We start from the raw sequence: 15,531 nt of genomic DNA on the forward strand, positions 1-15,531 counted from the left end.
GCCTCCACTGTTTGAGCTTCTGTAACTTTGATTTAGTAATACTTAAGAGTAATTCTTACCCTTGGAAAACAAATCCCAAAGGGTTACCTTTCAGAAGACACCAGGATACCTTGTAGTCAAAAACGTTCAAGAATAGTCGCCATATCATTTTGGGTATGTCATTTTCAAGCTTGTGTAAAGAAAAGGGGTGATACCCTTAAGGTTAAAATGGTTTTGAGAAAAGATCACTGCAAGACAGCACAAATAAGCTGTATCAAAGACTACACCTCCACTATTTTTTTTTTAAACTACTAATACAGTTTGGCACCAATCAGTGGATTCATCACAGCCTGTATTAAGCTCATTTTAATTTATGGAATCTGAAAGTACACTCTAGATTACCTGACAGCTTGACTCGGTAGCGCCCTCTAGTGTGATGAAGATGCTTCACTGTGTGCAGTTAATACAGTAGGGCTCAAAAACTTCATCAGAGGGGAATATGAATTGCAGCAATTACATTCCTTTCTATAATAAAAAAGAAAATATATATATGCAAAAGTATTTTACTTGCCAATACAACACAATATTGCAATTCAGTACAAAATTGTTTGGACACATCTCCTTATTTGGACATAGAAATTCAAGAAATAGAGCACAATTTGAATTATTTGATAGAAAAAGATATTGTACCTATAACTACAAACAAATAAAAACAGCACTACATAGGTGGGGGCGACATGGCTCAGGCAGTAAGAGCAGTCGTCTGGCAGTCGGAGGGTTGCCGGTTTGATCCCCCGCCCGGGCTGTGTCGAAGTGTCCCTGAGCAAGACACCAACCCCCAAATGCTCCTGATGAGCTGGTCGGGGCCTTGCATGGCAGCCAATCGCCGTCGGTGTGTGAGTGTGTGTATGAATGGGTGAATGGAGAAGCATCAATTGTACAGTGCTTTGGATAAAGGCTCTATATAAATGCCTACCATTTAGGTACGGAGACAGGAATGAGGAACACCAAATGTGTTGATGAAAAAGCAGATGCACAGTTGGAATATGATTGTGGAAAATGTTTTATTAGAATAAAACAATAATAATAAACTCATAAAATGTGGTTTTATTGCTTTCCTTTTCCATAGAGCTATCTGGTGCTTGAAGGAAGCAAAATCTATCTGCCATAGACCACAGAATATTCATACTGCTGCAACCAATAAATGTTTCACATGTATATGTATATTTTCATTATAATAGAATTCTTTACTGCCATGTTCTGACTCTGACACATAAGCTTTTCATGAACCCGAATGCTTATCTTTACAGATTCCTGTGAATTTTAAAGCTTCTCTCCAATGACCAATTCAATTTTAAGTCATACTGGCCATTGGTCACAAGAAAATGCCACACACTTAAATTGAGGGAATACACTACTTAGACTTAGCTCATTGACCATTATGTCATCCATGATATTGGGATACTCAACATTGATTTTAAAGGTGCATATGCGTTTTCTTAAAACAATATAAATTCTCTGAAATTAATTTTGAGAAACCTATGCATCACCAACTGCAATCAAACAATACAGGTAGAGGAATATTGATAGAAATCTGTTTGGCACTCAAGCTGTTGCATTTTAAAGCAGCTACTGTCATTCAAAACAAAGAAAAACAATGATTAACATTTTGAATTACAGTGACAAAACTGTTTGGAGCGACCTATGAAAAATCTATTCAACCAATTTGAATTTTAAAAAACAAACAAACAAACAAACAAACCCATCTTTATCAACAGGATTTCCTCTAAAAAACACAAGCTATGACAATATGTAAAAGTTAGCAAGTGGTTCACAGGTTGTTTTAAAAAATTGTATAAAATGACATCCTACAAAAGAAGGTTTGGAGTCCAGTAAAAATGCAGAAAACAGCAGCAAACATGTGACCGTTAAAGCATAAGAAAGCTTGGGCATTGTGCTTGAACACTGGTCTATGCGGCAGTGTTTGAAACAAAACGGAACAGAACGACCTGATAAATCCCCAGAGAAAAGGGTGCAATGGGAGGCAACAGCTCGACTGGCTGCAGAGGGCGTGGTGACACAGAGGAGGTTGGATTTGCACAAATGGGGGTTGGAGGTAGGGGACACAAGGCGGGACTCTGTATCAGTAGGGCAGTGGCTCTTTGCCACTGGAGACCAGGGAGCGGCTAGCAGAACTGGTAGCACTGCGGATGACCTCCATCCACCTACGAGAACAGACACAGACAGGCAGGCAGATACACAGATATTAGTGCTGCTGCACACCTCAACTACACACAGCTGGTCTTATTTGCCTTTCTTACGCATAGTTAGATCATACCAATTTCATCCCTGTGCGTACAGTAGAGAAATATTAGACAATATTTACAGGATGCATGCCAACTGTGCTTCCACTATGAATGGCTGCAGATTGAAGCAGCGCTAGCTGTTGTAAAATTTTTGTAAGAACATGGATGAAATTGGTGTTGATCTTATCGTCCAACTATGGGTAAGACGACCAAAACGCTAATTACCAGAAAAGTTGGAATATCCCTTTAAACATTTTACATTCCATAGGTCAAAAGTAAATAAGATGACTCTTTGGAGGTTGACAAGTACTGGACAGTAGCTATGACGGTTATATATAAATTATTGGTTTACTCAATAGCCTATATCCATGTTAATATGTATATGTGCCTATCATCTAAACACTGAAGCAATAAGTAAAATAAATAATTATGACATAAATGGGTTACAGTTTGAAAATTAGGTGCTTATCAAGGCATATTTAAGTGGTTATGAGATTGGGAAAAGCATATCTTCACTCCCCCAGTTAGTGTGGCATACCTCTCGAAGGTGTACTCGCTCTCAGATCTGAAATAGTAGACATGGGATTTGAAATGCAGTTTGAAGACGTAGTCTTTGTGGATGTTTTCTGAGTCGGAGGGGATGGTGACGGAGTAGCCCAGCAGGGGCAGGCTAGCGAGGGGAAAGTCATCCTGTGGGAAGGGGAAGGTGATTAAACATGAGAAGCAGCATCACAGCAATCCACAACACAACAAAAACCTGCTCCACACACTGTGCATAGATGAGATCAGAGTGAATTAAGAACTTACTTAATTCTAACGCAGAAGAATGTGAGAAGGCAGTGTTTTCTGTGTCATTTAACCAAGGTCTGAACACGTAAAGTCAATGTTGGAATATAAAAATAATTGCTGAAAATTGAACGAAATAGTTTTATTTATATCATTTATAACGTAATGTTATGAATGGAACGTTAATGTTAGCTGTCAGCACCCCCTAACGCTAGCTACCCAACATCATTAACATGAATAACGAGTGCAAACTAGCTGGCTAACGTTATTGGAAACCCTATTTCTGTAACGTTACCACCAAAACTAGTAAGCTAGCCAATTCGTTTTACATCTCGGATTTAACGTTTCATCGTTTAATGTTTGTAAAGTTATCATCCCAGTGTTTCTCTATATGGCCACCGATGAGCGTCTGGTGTTTATTAGCTAACGTTAGATGCCAACAACGTTTGTGAAGGACATAAGCAGTACAATCAGAAGTTCCGGTTTAGTTTTTTTGTTGCTCTCGCCCCCATGTTTCTGACAGTTTGAGACTTAAGTCAGGTGTCTCTGTGTCAGTTGCCATTGACTGAGACTGTAGGATCTGGGTTATCCTCCATTTTAAGAATTGGAAAAAGCCCAATCCACTGTGTGCCAGATTACATTTGGCATTACAGTCGCAAACACAAGACTTGCTAAACGCAAACGCAAACAACTAGCTAACTTTTAGCTAACTCATGTTTAAGTAACGTCACTGTGGGCTGAGTGGCCACCCGGAAGTATCTTAGCGACCTTTCTTTGCGAACATTCTGATGTTTTAGCGGAATATACAATTTTTGCAAATAAAAAGGGGGATAGGAAACGTGCCCAAGAAACCAAAATCGGTCCTTTTTAAAAAGGGGTTTATAGTTGTGGAAAAGATTCCTGTGGTGGAAAAGGGGCTAATGTGGGCAGCATAGACATTCATTGGCATGATTTGTTTTGTTTTCCAGTATATTGTACAGTATATTGTTCATACATATTGCTGGATATGGCACAATTGATGTCCAGGACATTTAATTTCAGAATTTTGGATACAGGCCTAGTTTCCAAATGACTACTTCCAGCTACTGCCAGAAATCTCTCATTAATGAAAAAGAATGAGTTGTTAGAATACATCGACAGATCTCTCTTGGTCTCATTAGAGGAGGGATAGATGCAATAAAAGGTCTGTCATTGTGCACAGTTCTGTCTTCTGTGGCTTGGGTGTTAACTTGTCTTCTGTTAGCCTGACAGCCCACTTCTTCAGGTGGCGTTGGGGCTGAATGACCTTTCTGTGAATGAGCACTTGAAGGCATTGATGGAATAGCTGGCTTTGATTTCTGCTCTGAGCAGAATCCCGTTCCATTCATTTAATACCCATAATACTGAGAAACAGCCAGGGTAGACAGAGAAGACAAGCCTCATGGAACAAGCACCATCTGAATGGTGCTCCCACTATAACGGTTAACTCTGTGACATGAAAGAAACAATATATACAGCACTGCTAGAGCTCTACGTAGTCTAAAAGTGGCAGCACGTTCAAGAACACCAAGGGTGGTTGCACATTTTTCAAGCCTGATGCAATTCAAACAAACTCATGCTGAGCTTGGTGAGAGAGATCTGGGGTACTGGATATGAGCTTACAGTGACTGATAAAGTGACACATGACCACACAGCAGCACAGAGATCAAAGGTCAGAGGTCAGATGGAGTGGGGCTTCACCTGATGGGACTTGTAGAAAAACAGGCTAAAGTTTGTGAACACCACCCACAGCTTCTGCCAGCCATTGCTGTTCTTAAACTTCCTCAGCAGGTTACCGGACAGCTGATTCTAGAGGAAGAAAAAGCAGAGATTGGCCATGGTCATCTGCCTTCAGCGAATCTCTATTCACCGGTCTATCAACTAGCACAGCACATAGAAAACCACATTACATGGGACACCAGGCAGACAGCTCACATCCTCGACTCTATAGTCAGTGCCCAGAGGACCTGTACAGTCTGAGGGTGTATACTCTCCCCTCCAGGTTATACGAGTCAGTGTGGAGACTCTACTCACTCCCTGCACGCTGCTGGGATGAATCACTGAACCTGAGCCTCTTACTGCCATCAAAGAGGTACCAACTTGTGGCAATGCAAATAAAGTTTACACACTAGGGTTCATTATATTCAGTTATTTTTTAATACAGCTTGATATTCTATATATTCTATACTATACGTATAGCTATAGTTAGACTATGTGCACAGGTAGAGTACATTGCACTATGCCACACAACCAGAATTTAAGTGATTAAAAATACATCTGTGCATATTTTATGCAGGTTGGCAGAGTGGGAGGGGACTTGGGTCAGGGGTGTGTGTAAGCAGTGACATCATGCATGAGGCCACTCCCCCCCCCTCTCTGGCACTGTTACCTCGGGTCTCCCGCAGGTATCAGTAAGGGGAGGCTTTGAGCTTGGAACCAGCAGATAAGACAGAGAGACAGACACTGGTCCCTGGCCACTGCTTGGCCCAAAGGGGAAAGGTTCTGAGGCAATGACTGGACTAGAACCTTCTACCACAGAAGAACAGACAAACAGAGAGACAGAGAGGGAGGGAGGAAGAGGTATACAGACTGAGCAGGTGAAACACGGACACACACACACACACACACACACACACACACAAATGCACATACATACACGAACACAAACACGCGCACACACATACGGTATGACAACAACAGTTTGAAGGCTGCAAGCGGGAACTGTAGCTGTTCAGTTCAGTTTCATGGACATTTACTCTCCCAATACAACTGTGCTAAATCACTGCATTTTACTGTCTCTGAGACATAATGGTGTAGGCTGAGTTACTCAGTCAACAGAACCAGAGATGGGCTTTACCTTTTCCCTCAAATTACACCTGCTCCCATGAATAATTCTACCTGAGTTACTGTGTCCTGAAGGCTTCATAAGCAGGGCAGGAAGGATGGGTAAATGGAGCTAAGGTGAAATAGCTCAATGAAAACAGAAATAAATTCAGGCAGACTGACGGGGAAATATAGAGACCCGGTGTAGCTCTGCATACTGTATGCAGTCTGAGAAATGGACAGACTTACAGTCAGTCTGTGCTACTGAAGACACGACAATGCCACAGAGAAAGTCAGTCTGTGCTACTGAAGACAGGACACAGAGAAAGTCAGTCTAGAGATGACAGGAGCAGGTACAGCCCATCGGGGTAATCCTAGTTTGAATTAATTAATATATAATTAATAATTATATATTGCTTTCAGGTATGTGGATTAAAAAAAAAACAAGAATCTAGAATCTGAATAGTGCTGCACCTAGTGGAAAGAGTCTCATAAACCATGACAGACACACACAGACACAGACACAGAGATGCAGCAACAGGTGGGCAGAGTTTAGCTACCTCCACAGCTACGCTGAAGTCCAGCATGGAAACACTGGTGTTCCTGTGCCAGCACACGTGCACTGTAGTGTTGCCACGGTGGGGTGCCTGTCTCTCCAGGGAACTGCGAGAGGAGGTTATGTCGTCCTCTGACTCCTGTTCGAGACTCAAGTCCTCTGGGGATTCTGGGAAATTGAGTAAAAGGAACAGTGAAATATGAAACCTTTTAAACAGTGAGGGCCCGTTTCACAGACAGAGATTAAGTTTACCCCTGGATTAAATAGAGTTTTATATGGAGAATTTCCTTTAAAAATAGAATTCAGTCTAGAACTAAATTAAATCTGTGTCTGGGAAACCTGCTCTGAATGTTTCGCAAAGGTATTGCCGATCATCAACATATGGCTACGCTTTAAGAGGTACATCCATGGCCTGATGTTGCTCATACAGGTTTTTATTGTACACCAAAAGATATTTCAGCTATGGAATATTTGTTTGTGACAGAGCAATACAAGTCTATTTTCAAATGAATCTGAATTTCTTTGTGGTAGCATATATTAAAAGAAACACAATTCTATACAGCTTCAGAAGCTTAAAAGCTTATTTTATGGGTTATTAACAGACACATGGAACAATGGGCATTTCAAGAAACCATTGATATAATAACTGAGTGCTGGCCAAGGAGACATTAAATGAAAGTTCCTTTAGGAGGTAAACCGTGGCCGCCATTGGCCCATGGGGAAAGGTAGAGGTGTCGCCGCGGTGACTTACTGTTCTCAGAGAGAGTGGCGGACAGAGCGTCTGGGGAGTGGCCGTTGCACTGCTCTGCCAGGTCAATGGCCATGCTGATATCCTCCATCCACTTCTCCATATCCGACACACAGCTGGGGGAGAAAACAGAGGGAGCGGTGGCAGTCCACAGCCAGGTGAGTGCCAGCGGTGTCTTTAATGTTTTCTTTTCTATATTTGTTTATTCATTGACCAATATTATATTTCACTGCAACCATGCCACGTGCCTTCGACTTTGATCAGCTTGTATTGTAACATTTATAAACATTACATTATTTATACAGTTATTTAGCTGATGCTTTTATCCAAAGCGACTTACAGTAGATTTGACTAAGCAGGGGCCAATCACCTCAGGACCTTTCTCAAGGGCCCAACAGCTGCACTGATCTTATTGTGGCCACACTGGGGCTTGAACCACCAATTTTCCAGGTCCCAGTCAAGAACCTTAGTAACTAGGGTCTAGGCTGCCGAGCATAGCAGCTTTTCCACTAGCCAACTAATATTTAATGTAGATGTTTTTTATGAACAAGTGTGCAGCAGTCGATAGTGAATGCACTTTTGCATTCATACAAGGAATTAATTGTTTAAGTTGCGACTGAGGACACACGCCATATTCTGTCCCTTGCAGTTAGGAACCTGCAAATCATGATGCATGTACCACGGTATTACCTTGCTGCCACAACCACGGACTGCCGCTGTCCCGACAAGGTGAAGGAGTTTGGCACGCCCCACTCTTCCTCACTCTCTCTGATCTGAGGAGGGGAAGAGGGAAAGATAGCACAGCCTTTTCACTCACAATAGGCACGAGACACACTGACCTGATAGCCTACCATCCGTGCTTGAATTTAATTTGCTGCTGATCTGAAATGATTGCATATGACTTTTTCCATAGCACAGCTCAGGGCACATGACCAGATACTTCAGAAAGCCTCTTCTGACAGTGATGGGAGAATGATGATCCGTGAAACCCCATAATGAGGGGAACTACGGTACAATGAGCTGTCAATCAGTGGTTTGTTTCAACCGATAGATAGATTCTACTCTCCAAAGAAAAGCTCAATTATTAGTTCAAATCAGTGATCCACTGATACCGTTTGGTAGCTGCGCCAATTCTCAGATGAATGAAAACGACCATCTGATATGGCAGCACTGTTAAAAAGACGCTGCACATTAACGATGAGGGAAGCAGTAGGGGCAATGGTTAGTGCTCAGTGTGAATTGTTCCTCTCTGCGTTACAAGCTCAATACAGAGTTTGTGAGTTGAAGTCCAACATTTATTCCTCTGCATGCTGCTGTCTTAAGGCCAGGTCCCCCCCCCCCCACATTTTCAGGCTAGGTATTTTTGACGGTGAATTTGAGCTCTTTGGAAAAACAATCAGAATCAGTCAGACAAATGAAATGTTCTGTTGGCCGGTTGGGCTGTGTTTGCTGAGGAACAACGGCCCTTTTCATTGTGCAACAGTGGAATTAGCAGTTTGGCAGTGGAGACAGAGGCAGTGGGCTTAGAATCCTTCTTCACAACCCACAAACCCCCCCATCTGTCTGTCTGTCTGTCTCTCTCCTTCCTTCATCCTGACAGCAGGGTATCATATCTGCCAGTGTTCGTGCTGTGGAAAGAGGGAGGGACACTCACTTTCATGCCATGGAGGGGGAGCTGGCCGTGAACTTTGAACTGATTGGACGATGTCATCCCTCGACTTGTGTACAGGATGACATCACTGAACTGCCACCAGGCAGGGAGAAAAAAACAAAACAACACAAAAGCACAGCATTAGCTTCGATAGTCAAGGGGCCATTCAGAAGTGTTCCTTGCTTGTTTGCAGAGTAAACTGACTGGCAGATTGGAAATGATGAGATTAAGAGACAGGTAAACACAAACTGATACTGAAGATTCTCAAATAAAGCAGTAAGGTCTGGTGACTTCTGGAAAGAACATCACGCTTATGTGGCACACTAAAAAGAACGAGGAGATTACCAGGAAAAACATTCGCTGTTGGAGGCCTTTTCCAGAAAGCTTGCTGAGACAGCCCAACCTGATGAATTCCTGTAAAACACAAACAACACATCCCAAATATGGTGAAAATATAATCTTGCGGTGTTTCGCATTACCAAGATTTGATCCATCTATGCTCCAAGGGGGCTGATGGAGTAGATAAGAAAGACTTCTGTGGAAAGAACACATAATGTTCCACAGTCATCCAAGTAAATAATATTCTTCCCTTTTCCGTTTTGTTAAAACCAGCATTCATGAATACAGGCTACTAGCCAATTATTTTTCACCTTGCCAGTTGAATTGTGAGCCAACTGAAGCAAATGAATAAGGCTCATGAAAGCATTATGTAACTAGCTAGCTAGCTAACTGCTGGGTAGCTATCACTATCACTTAACCCACGACACATTATTAGTTTTCGGATTTAAAAAAAATGGTTTACATTTCACTATGTCGCCAACTGACACTTTAATAAGAGAGAGCATTCACAGCAATCATCCCACCATATTTCTACCATTAGTGGTTTGTGTGCACTCACACGTCCTGGAACGGCCAGATTGTCGATGCCGACTAAGTCCTTCTTCAGCTCCAGAAGTTTCTGGAAGTTCTCCATCTTGATCATGGGACTGTGCAGCTGGGACACAATCTCTGATATGTCTGCAAGGGCAGCTGGGAGGGGGGGACAGGAGTCACCATCAATAGTGCAGATTTTTTATTAGAAAATAAGAAACTTGGATGGGCTGAACTGCCTCTTCCTGTCATTCTTATGGTTCATATGTCCTAGTCCAGGGGTGGGAAATTCCATTTCTGGCAGTCCAGTGTGGTTTTGACTTTCACTGGCTAGACTGGCCAATTAGTCGTATAAATCAACATACGTATATACCACTGGTTTGCTCGTACATTAGATCACCAGCAAAAGGTTTCAAACAGGAAAAACAGTTGTCAGCTGTCAATCGCAAATTTGCTAAAACCCCAGATCACAAACAACTGGGTTTAGCAGAAGGAACATAAATCGGCCCAACCCGGTTTTTACCCATAACCCCGCCTGTCCCCCGTCAGCGTACAGCCGCTCCGTACCTCTGGAGTCCCTGAAGTCCACATGCGTGGCGGGGTAGTGCTTGCACAGCCTCTCCAGGATCTGCTTGTAGTGCATGAGGCGGTGCAGGGGGCGGAGCAGGAAGATGTTGAGTGGCAGGTAGCAGGCCTTCTGCAGCTCAAAGTCGCGGCACAGCGCCTCCAGCTTGCGGGAGGACCGGCACGCCTTCTCCAGCTCCACCAGCGCCTCCGAGTGCTTCTGCAGGTGAGCGGTCAGCAGCTGGAGGTGCAGAGGGTTAAAGCAGTGTTTTAAGGGACGGCCTGCAGCGTAGTGGTTAAGGTACATGACTGAGTACATGACTAGCCATGCCCTTAATCCTGCATTGATCCAGGGGAGGACTGTCTCCTGCTTAGTCTAATCAACTGTAAGTCGCTTTGGATAAAAGCATCAGTGAAATGACATGCAATGTGTTTCTCAACTGCAGTCCTCGGGACTAGGGTTTTAGTTGTCACTAGGAACTCACACACCTGATTTAAAGACTGAGCCAAATCAAACCACCAAAAATACCCTTGATTAGTTAAATCAGGTGTATAATTTCCTTCTGGAAAGTGGGTCCCGAGAACTGAGTTGAGAAACACTGGCTTAAACACTTTCCCTTGTTCTGTGGATTATAAAAACACTTTCCCTTGTTCTGTGGATCATAAAGGAGTTCTAAAAACACTGTGGAAGTATCAACAAACACGCAGTCACCAAATAAATCCACACAATCCGGATGAAGAAAATGTGCATTTAAACAAGCCGTTTGGATGTTCCTGAAGTTCTGCCATCACAACAATGCGCTCATTTGCATCAGCATGGCCCACTATGTAGCCAGAACAAATCCAAGTGCTCAGCATGTTTAGTTCGATGGAGCTATGATGTTGAATTTAGTTCGATGGAGCCAGCTAGCCAATCAGAACAATCAATGAGCCTTAAAAACAGTCACTAAAACAGCCTGTTCTTGTTAAAGCTAATGAGAGGCAAATGGACATGTAAAACCGGACAGAGATCGTTTTTGGTACTTAAAACCATGCAAACATCTTCTTATGGAAATCAGGATCTAAAGTGACTGGAAAGGTGCAGAATATGGGACCTTTAAGGTTAAGCAGGGCGGCCGTTAACGCGCATTCTTCCCCTCTCCGTGACCTCATTAAGCTCTCCGAACGGCTTAAGTTACAGCGACGGAAAGCCCTGCGCTTGTTTCCAGAGGGAGGGGGCCAGCCATACGGGCAGGCCGGCTCATTCCTGCTCCCCAGCGAATCCTGCCAAGCTGCTGTCACACTCCCACTCACGGCTGCGTTTTCCACTGCTCCCCCTGAGCTAGCCGTCGCCAGGAAAATGTGCTGGCCTGGCCTCATCTGCTCTAACTCCCCACAACACTGTATCAGCTCTTATCCTCACACTAACCTGGGCTTCCTCATTAGGTTCTGGTATTCTATCCTGACACAAACCCCCGCCCCAACAACCAACAAACATTCCATGGTTAAAGTCACTTAGATCACATTTCTTCATCATTCTGACATCTGGTCTGAGAAACAGCTGAACCTCTTGAGCATGTCTGCATGCTTTTACGCATTTAGTTGCTGTCACATGATTGGCTGATTATATATTTGCATTAACAAGGTGCACAGGTCTCCCTAATAAAGTGATCACTGAGTGTCTAATCCATTTTATAGTTTCCATAACTCTTAGACTAAAACACAGTGCATTTGGTCTGGTCTGTCTCAAAGTTGAGAGGAGCATCAGTCCCTTTGAAGGGAGACCCCACTGCCTGGGAAACATGGAGGACATGACCCATGACTTCTTTCATTGGGCCTTTCATCTTCAGACCTTTTCTACAGGGGATTTAGTAATGGGACAGCTCGACTGTACTGCACATTAGCACAGAGTGTACATTAACATCTGGACTGGGCAGTCACGCCAAACGGTTACTGATTAATGACATGGTTATTAATACTTAATCAAACACAAATTAGCCAAACTGTTCCTGGTGGTGATATTATTATAGCATAACCAATTCTCCAGGATGATTTATTTGAATAAAAAAAACCCTACAGAAAACTACAGGGTCCGTAACAGATCCCAAAATGTAGGGATGAATTTACTGGCTACTGGGCACTGGCTACTACTGATCCATCGCTGCTCACCTTCGTACCACGGGCGTTGTTCAGCATGACGTCCCCGATGCGCTGGTAGTCTCCTTTGATGTGGGCATTGGAGCGACCCTCCCTATAGACAAGACAGGAATTTAATCTGGAATATTATCCATTTATCATTTTCTCATTTACATCATTTTTCATTTTTTCATAGGGGGGGCACTTAATATCATTAAGTCATCAGTGCTGACCATATAGTCCTGTGGCTCAATAGAGTCAGAGTCACTAAAAACTCTTGCATCTTCAATATTACATTATATTAATAAGGTTTAGTTTTGAGATATTTGAAATAAATGTAATTAGCAACAGAACATGAAACATTGATGGTACTTGAGGGAATGCTGCACTCACAAAAGGCAAAAAAAGGAGATGCAAGCTATATATTTTTTGTAAATAACTCTACCCTGTTTTCTTTATTTCCCTTCATGTAATTTTTATGTATTGCATTTTTTTCATTTAAATGCCTAAACTGGGGAAGAGGTTGAAAATTAGCCTTGGCTAGAAACAGACTCAGAAATGATCTATTATTGTCACAAATTGTATATGCTGCTATGTAATTTAAGGTACTGACAGTGAAGCAATAGTCAGATTCTTAATGAGCACTGCCGTATAATGGCCAGCAGATGTCACCCTCGAGCAACATTGTAATAGTGCATGAAAAAAAAAAACCCCAGCACTCCCATCTTCTTCAGCCATCAAGCTCTGTCTCACATTCTTGAAGCCAGACTCATTACAGCACACAACATGGATCTGTTTTATAGGAAAATGAGATCAAGCACAAGCAGAGTCCTGAACCCGAAGTGTTTGAGGGGAATGATTTACGTGCAATTTATTCCACACCTCTTAGCCCAAGGCAGCTCCCTCCAAATTGGACGGCTGTGAGCCGGGTGAAGGCTGGCATACTACAGGGAATGCCTTTGATGGCTAGACAATTACGTGTATGTACAACATGTAGATTGAGCTACTGCCGCTCTTTGTACTTGACTGGCAGAATTATGAGTGAGTGACGTGTGATTTAAGAAGGCGATGGTTGCAAGTGAAAGGCGGCAGTACACAGAGAGCCTGTTCTCTGACTGTTCCCAGCCGGGTCTGCTGAGCTTTGAAGTGAAGATGGGACTTGTGATTATGGCTAGTGTCGCTGTGGTGGAGTGGGGGTGGGGTAGGGGGTGATCTCATGGGGTTGGGATAGATGCCACAGCTCAGTAGTTTGTTGGGATGAGATTTGAGTGGGCGAGGCGTCTCTGCTGGGAGAGAGACACAGGAAGTGGGAGCCTGAGGGGTTGTGGGGGCGACAGGGGCTGCCCTTGCTGCTTGGCTGTTGCCATGGAGACCACCTCTTTCCCTCACATTGCCTGACAAGATGCCTTCCTCGTCTGTGCTCATTCAGATAGCATGCCAATACTGAATATGAAGCCATCAGTGGTCCTGGTGCCTAGATCAATAATGCAATTCTGATGATATAGTGAGTCCTCCTCGGGCCATTCTGAACCCGAGTGTTTGTGAAAAACGGTAATGTCATGTTACAAGGAAGTTCTATGAAAGATTCAGAGTTCAACGGGTGTGCATACCTAAAAGAATGTTTGTTTGGCTTGGTATACTTCCTATTCAAAATATTGATGTAATTAGATTGTTATGCTTATTTAAATAACCACAACATATCTAAATCTAAAAGGCAGAGGACAACGCGCAACTGAAATGTCACTATGGCGCTAAACCGACAAGTTCACATTCGCTCAACAAATGAAACTGCAGCTTCGATTCTTGCGTTAAAATGTTGAGTGCAGTACTCGGTACAGTTGCTCGGGTAGATAAGGATCTGTTTTCATAAGAAGAAACTCTCCATGCAGGCCAGCCCGTCTGCCAGCCTTCCCCCTCCCCCCCTTCCCCACGCCCCGTCCTCACCACAGGGCCAGCCGCTGCTCCACCTCTTTCAGGAAGCCTGTGTGGAACTTGTACAGAGGATCAAAGTTGGAGCAGATGACATTCCTGAGAGAATCGGGCATGGCCTCCTCTTTCCCCATCGAGTTCTGGAAGGCCTGGAAAAGAAGACACGGTACCATCAGCCCGCCTCAGAGCCGTCAGGTTTAAACAGTGGAGCACCAAACACAGCAGAACGGAAAAGGAAGAATAAAACGGTTTTAACTCGATGATAAGCCACCTGACGTGATTGTATTGGAGCTGCCCTGTCAAAAAAGCTCTGCGTCAATAGCTAACGACCACGTGTCAGGACCAAGTCTTGAGCAAAATCTCATAATGACCTTGCGGTCAATGAGATCGATGCCACCATCATTGCAGATGCAGCCCTCGGGGACAAATTCTACAAACAGCACCAATTCGGCGAGAATGAGAACCTAACGGCGTGGCCCCTAGTGGTGGCTGTGGGGGTTGTGTTTGGCTGCTGCAGTCGTGAGGGGAGCCAGACTGCTGGAAGCCCTTGAAAGCAGGTGAAAAGCTGCATCTGAGATGGCTGAAGCTCCACAGGAAGTTGGAACAGGCAGCGGAAAAAAAAACACAAAAAAATAATACAAAGGGGCCGTGACTGGGTGGAGCTTCAAGCAATGCAGCCAAAGCAAATATTTAAAGGACGCGTTTTAAAAATAATCTCGTCTTGGACTTCAGAAGGCCAGCGAGGTTACTGGTAGGGGCGAGAGAAATGCCGAACCATAATCGGTCGTCATCGGTTCTGCTCGGTCTGGCGGGAAAGCAGCCACTGTGACGGTGCCCTGTCGCTCATTAGACAGGGAGAGTCTCGCTCCCCGCTATCCACACCCTCCACCACTGCATTTCCTTTTTTTTTTTTTTTTAGGGAGGCCTCGGAGACATAAATAAAAGGTGTTTGTGTGCCTGTACGAAAACATCCAGCAGGATGTACACGGCAGCCAAAGAGCGCCGCCAAAACAGGAGATAACGAGCCTGGGAAAGGAGATAGTGAAAGGAGAAGCGCTCGGGCAACAGGAGCCGTCAAAGCCCATCTATCACCCCCAAAAACACATTCCAGAAGGCACCCAAACAGGGCTGGAGATAAGTTCAGTAATTACCCACCAGTGGTGACATTTCTGTAAACCCAAACATC

At 43.7% G+C, this 15,531-nt stretch overlaps 1 protein-coding gene across 2 annotated transcripts in view; it reads right to left on the minus strand.

Moving 5' to 3' along the window:
- Nucleotides 1-1,024: 1,024 nt before the first annotated feature.
- Nucleotides 1,025-15,531, minus strand: part of LOC133123903 (FERM, ARHGEF and pleckstrin domain-containing protein 1-like) — an 84,177-nt gene continuing 69,670 nt past the window's right edge. For both annotated transcript variants that reach the window (XM_061234612.1, XM_061234611.1), the window contains exons 16-27: nucleotides 14,361-14,494; nucleotides 12,450-12,531; nucleotides 10,305-10,542; nucleotides 9,766-9,896; nucleotides 9,213-9,281; nucleotides 8,871-8,960; nucleotides 7,907-7,989; nucleotides 7,220-7,332; nucleotides 6,473-6,636; nucleotides 4,791-4,898; nucleotides 2,824-2,975; nucleotides 1,025-2,204 (exon numbers count right to left, since the gene is read on the minus strand). In XM_061234612.1, the coding sequence (XP_061090596.1) occupies nucleotides 2,123-2,204; nucleotides 2,824-2,975; nucleotides 4,791-4,898; nucleotides 6,473-6,636; nucleotides 7,220-7,332; nucleotides 7,907-7,989; nucleotides 8,871-8,960; nucleotides 9,213-9,281; nucleotides 9,766-9,896; nucleotides 10,305-10,542; nucleotides 12,450-12,531; nucleotides 14,361-14,494 (1,446 nt within the window). In that variant the 3' untranslated portion in view covers nucleotides 1,025-2,122. The remainder of the gene's footprint in view (nucleotides 2,205-2,823; nucleotides 2,976-4,790; nucleotides 4,899-6,472; nucleotides 6,637-7,219; nucleotides 7,333-7,906; nucleotides 7,990-8,870; nucleotides 8,961-9,212; nucleotides 9,282-9,765; nucleotides 9,897-10,304; nucleotides 10,543-12,449; nucleotides 12,532-14,360; nucleotides 14,495-15,531) is intronic.

The sequence above is a fragment of the Conger conger genome, chromosome 3 (assembly GCF_963514075.1).
Source record: "Conger conger chromosome 3, fConCon1.1, whole genome shotgun sequence".
NCBI lineage: Eukaryota > Metazoa > Chordata > Actinopteri > Anguilliformes > Congridae > Conger > Conger conger.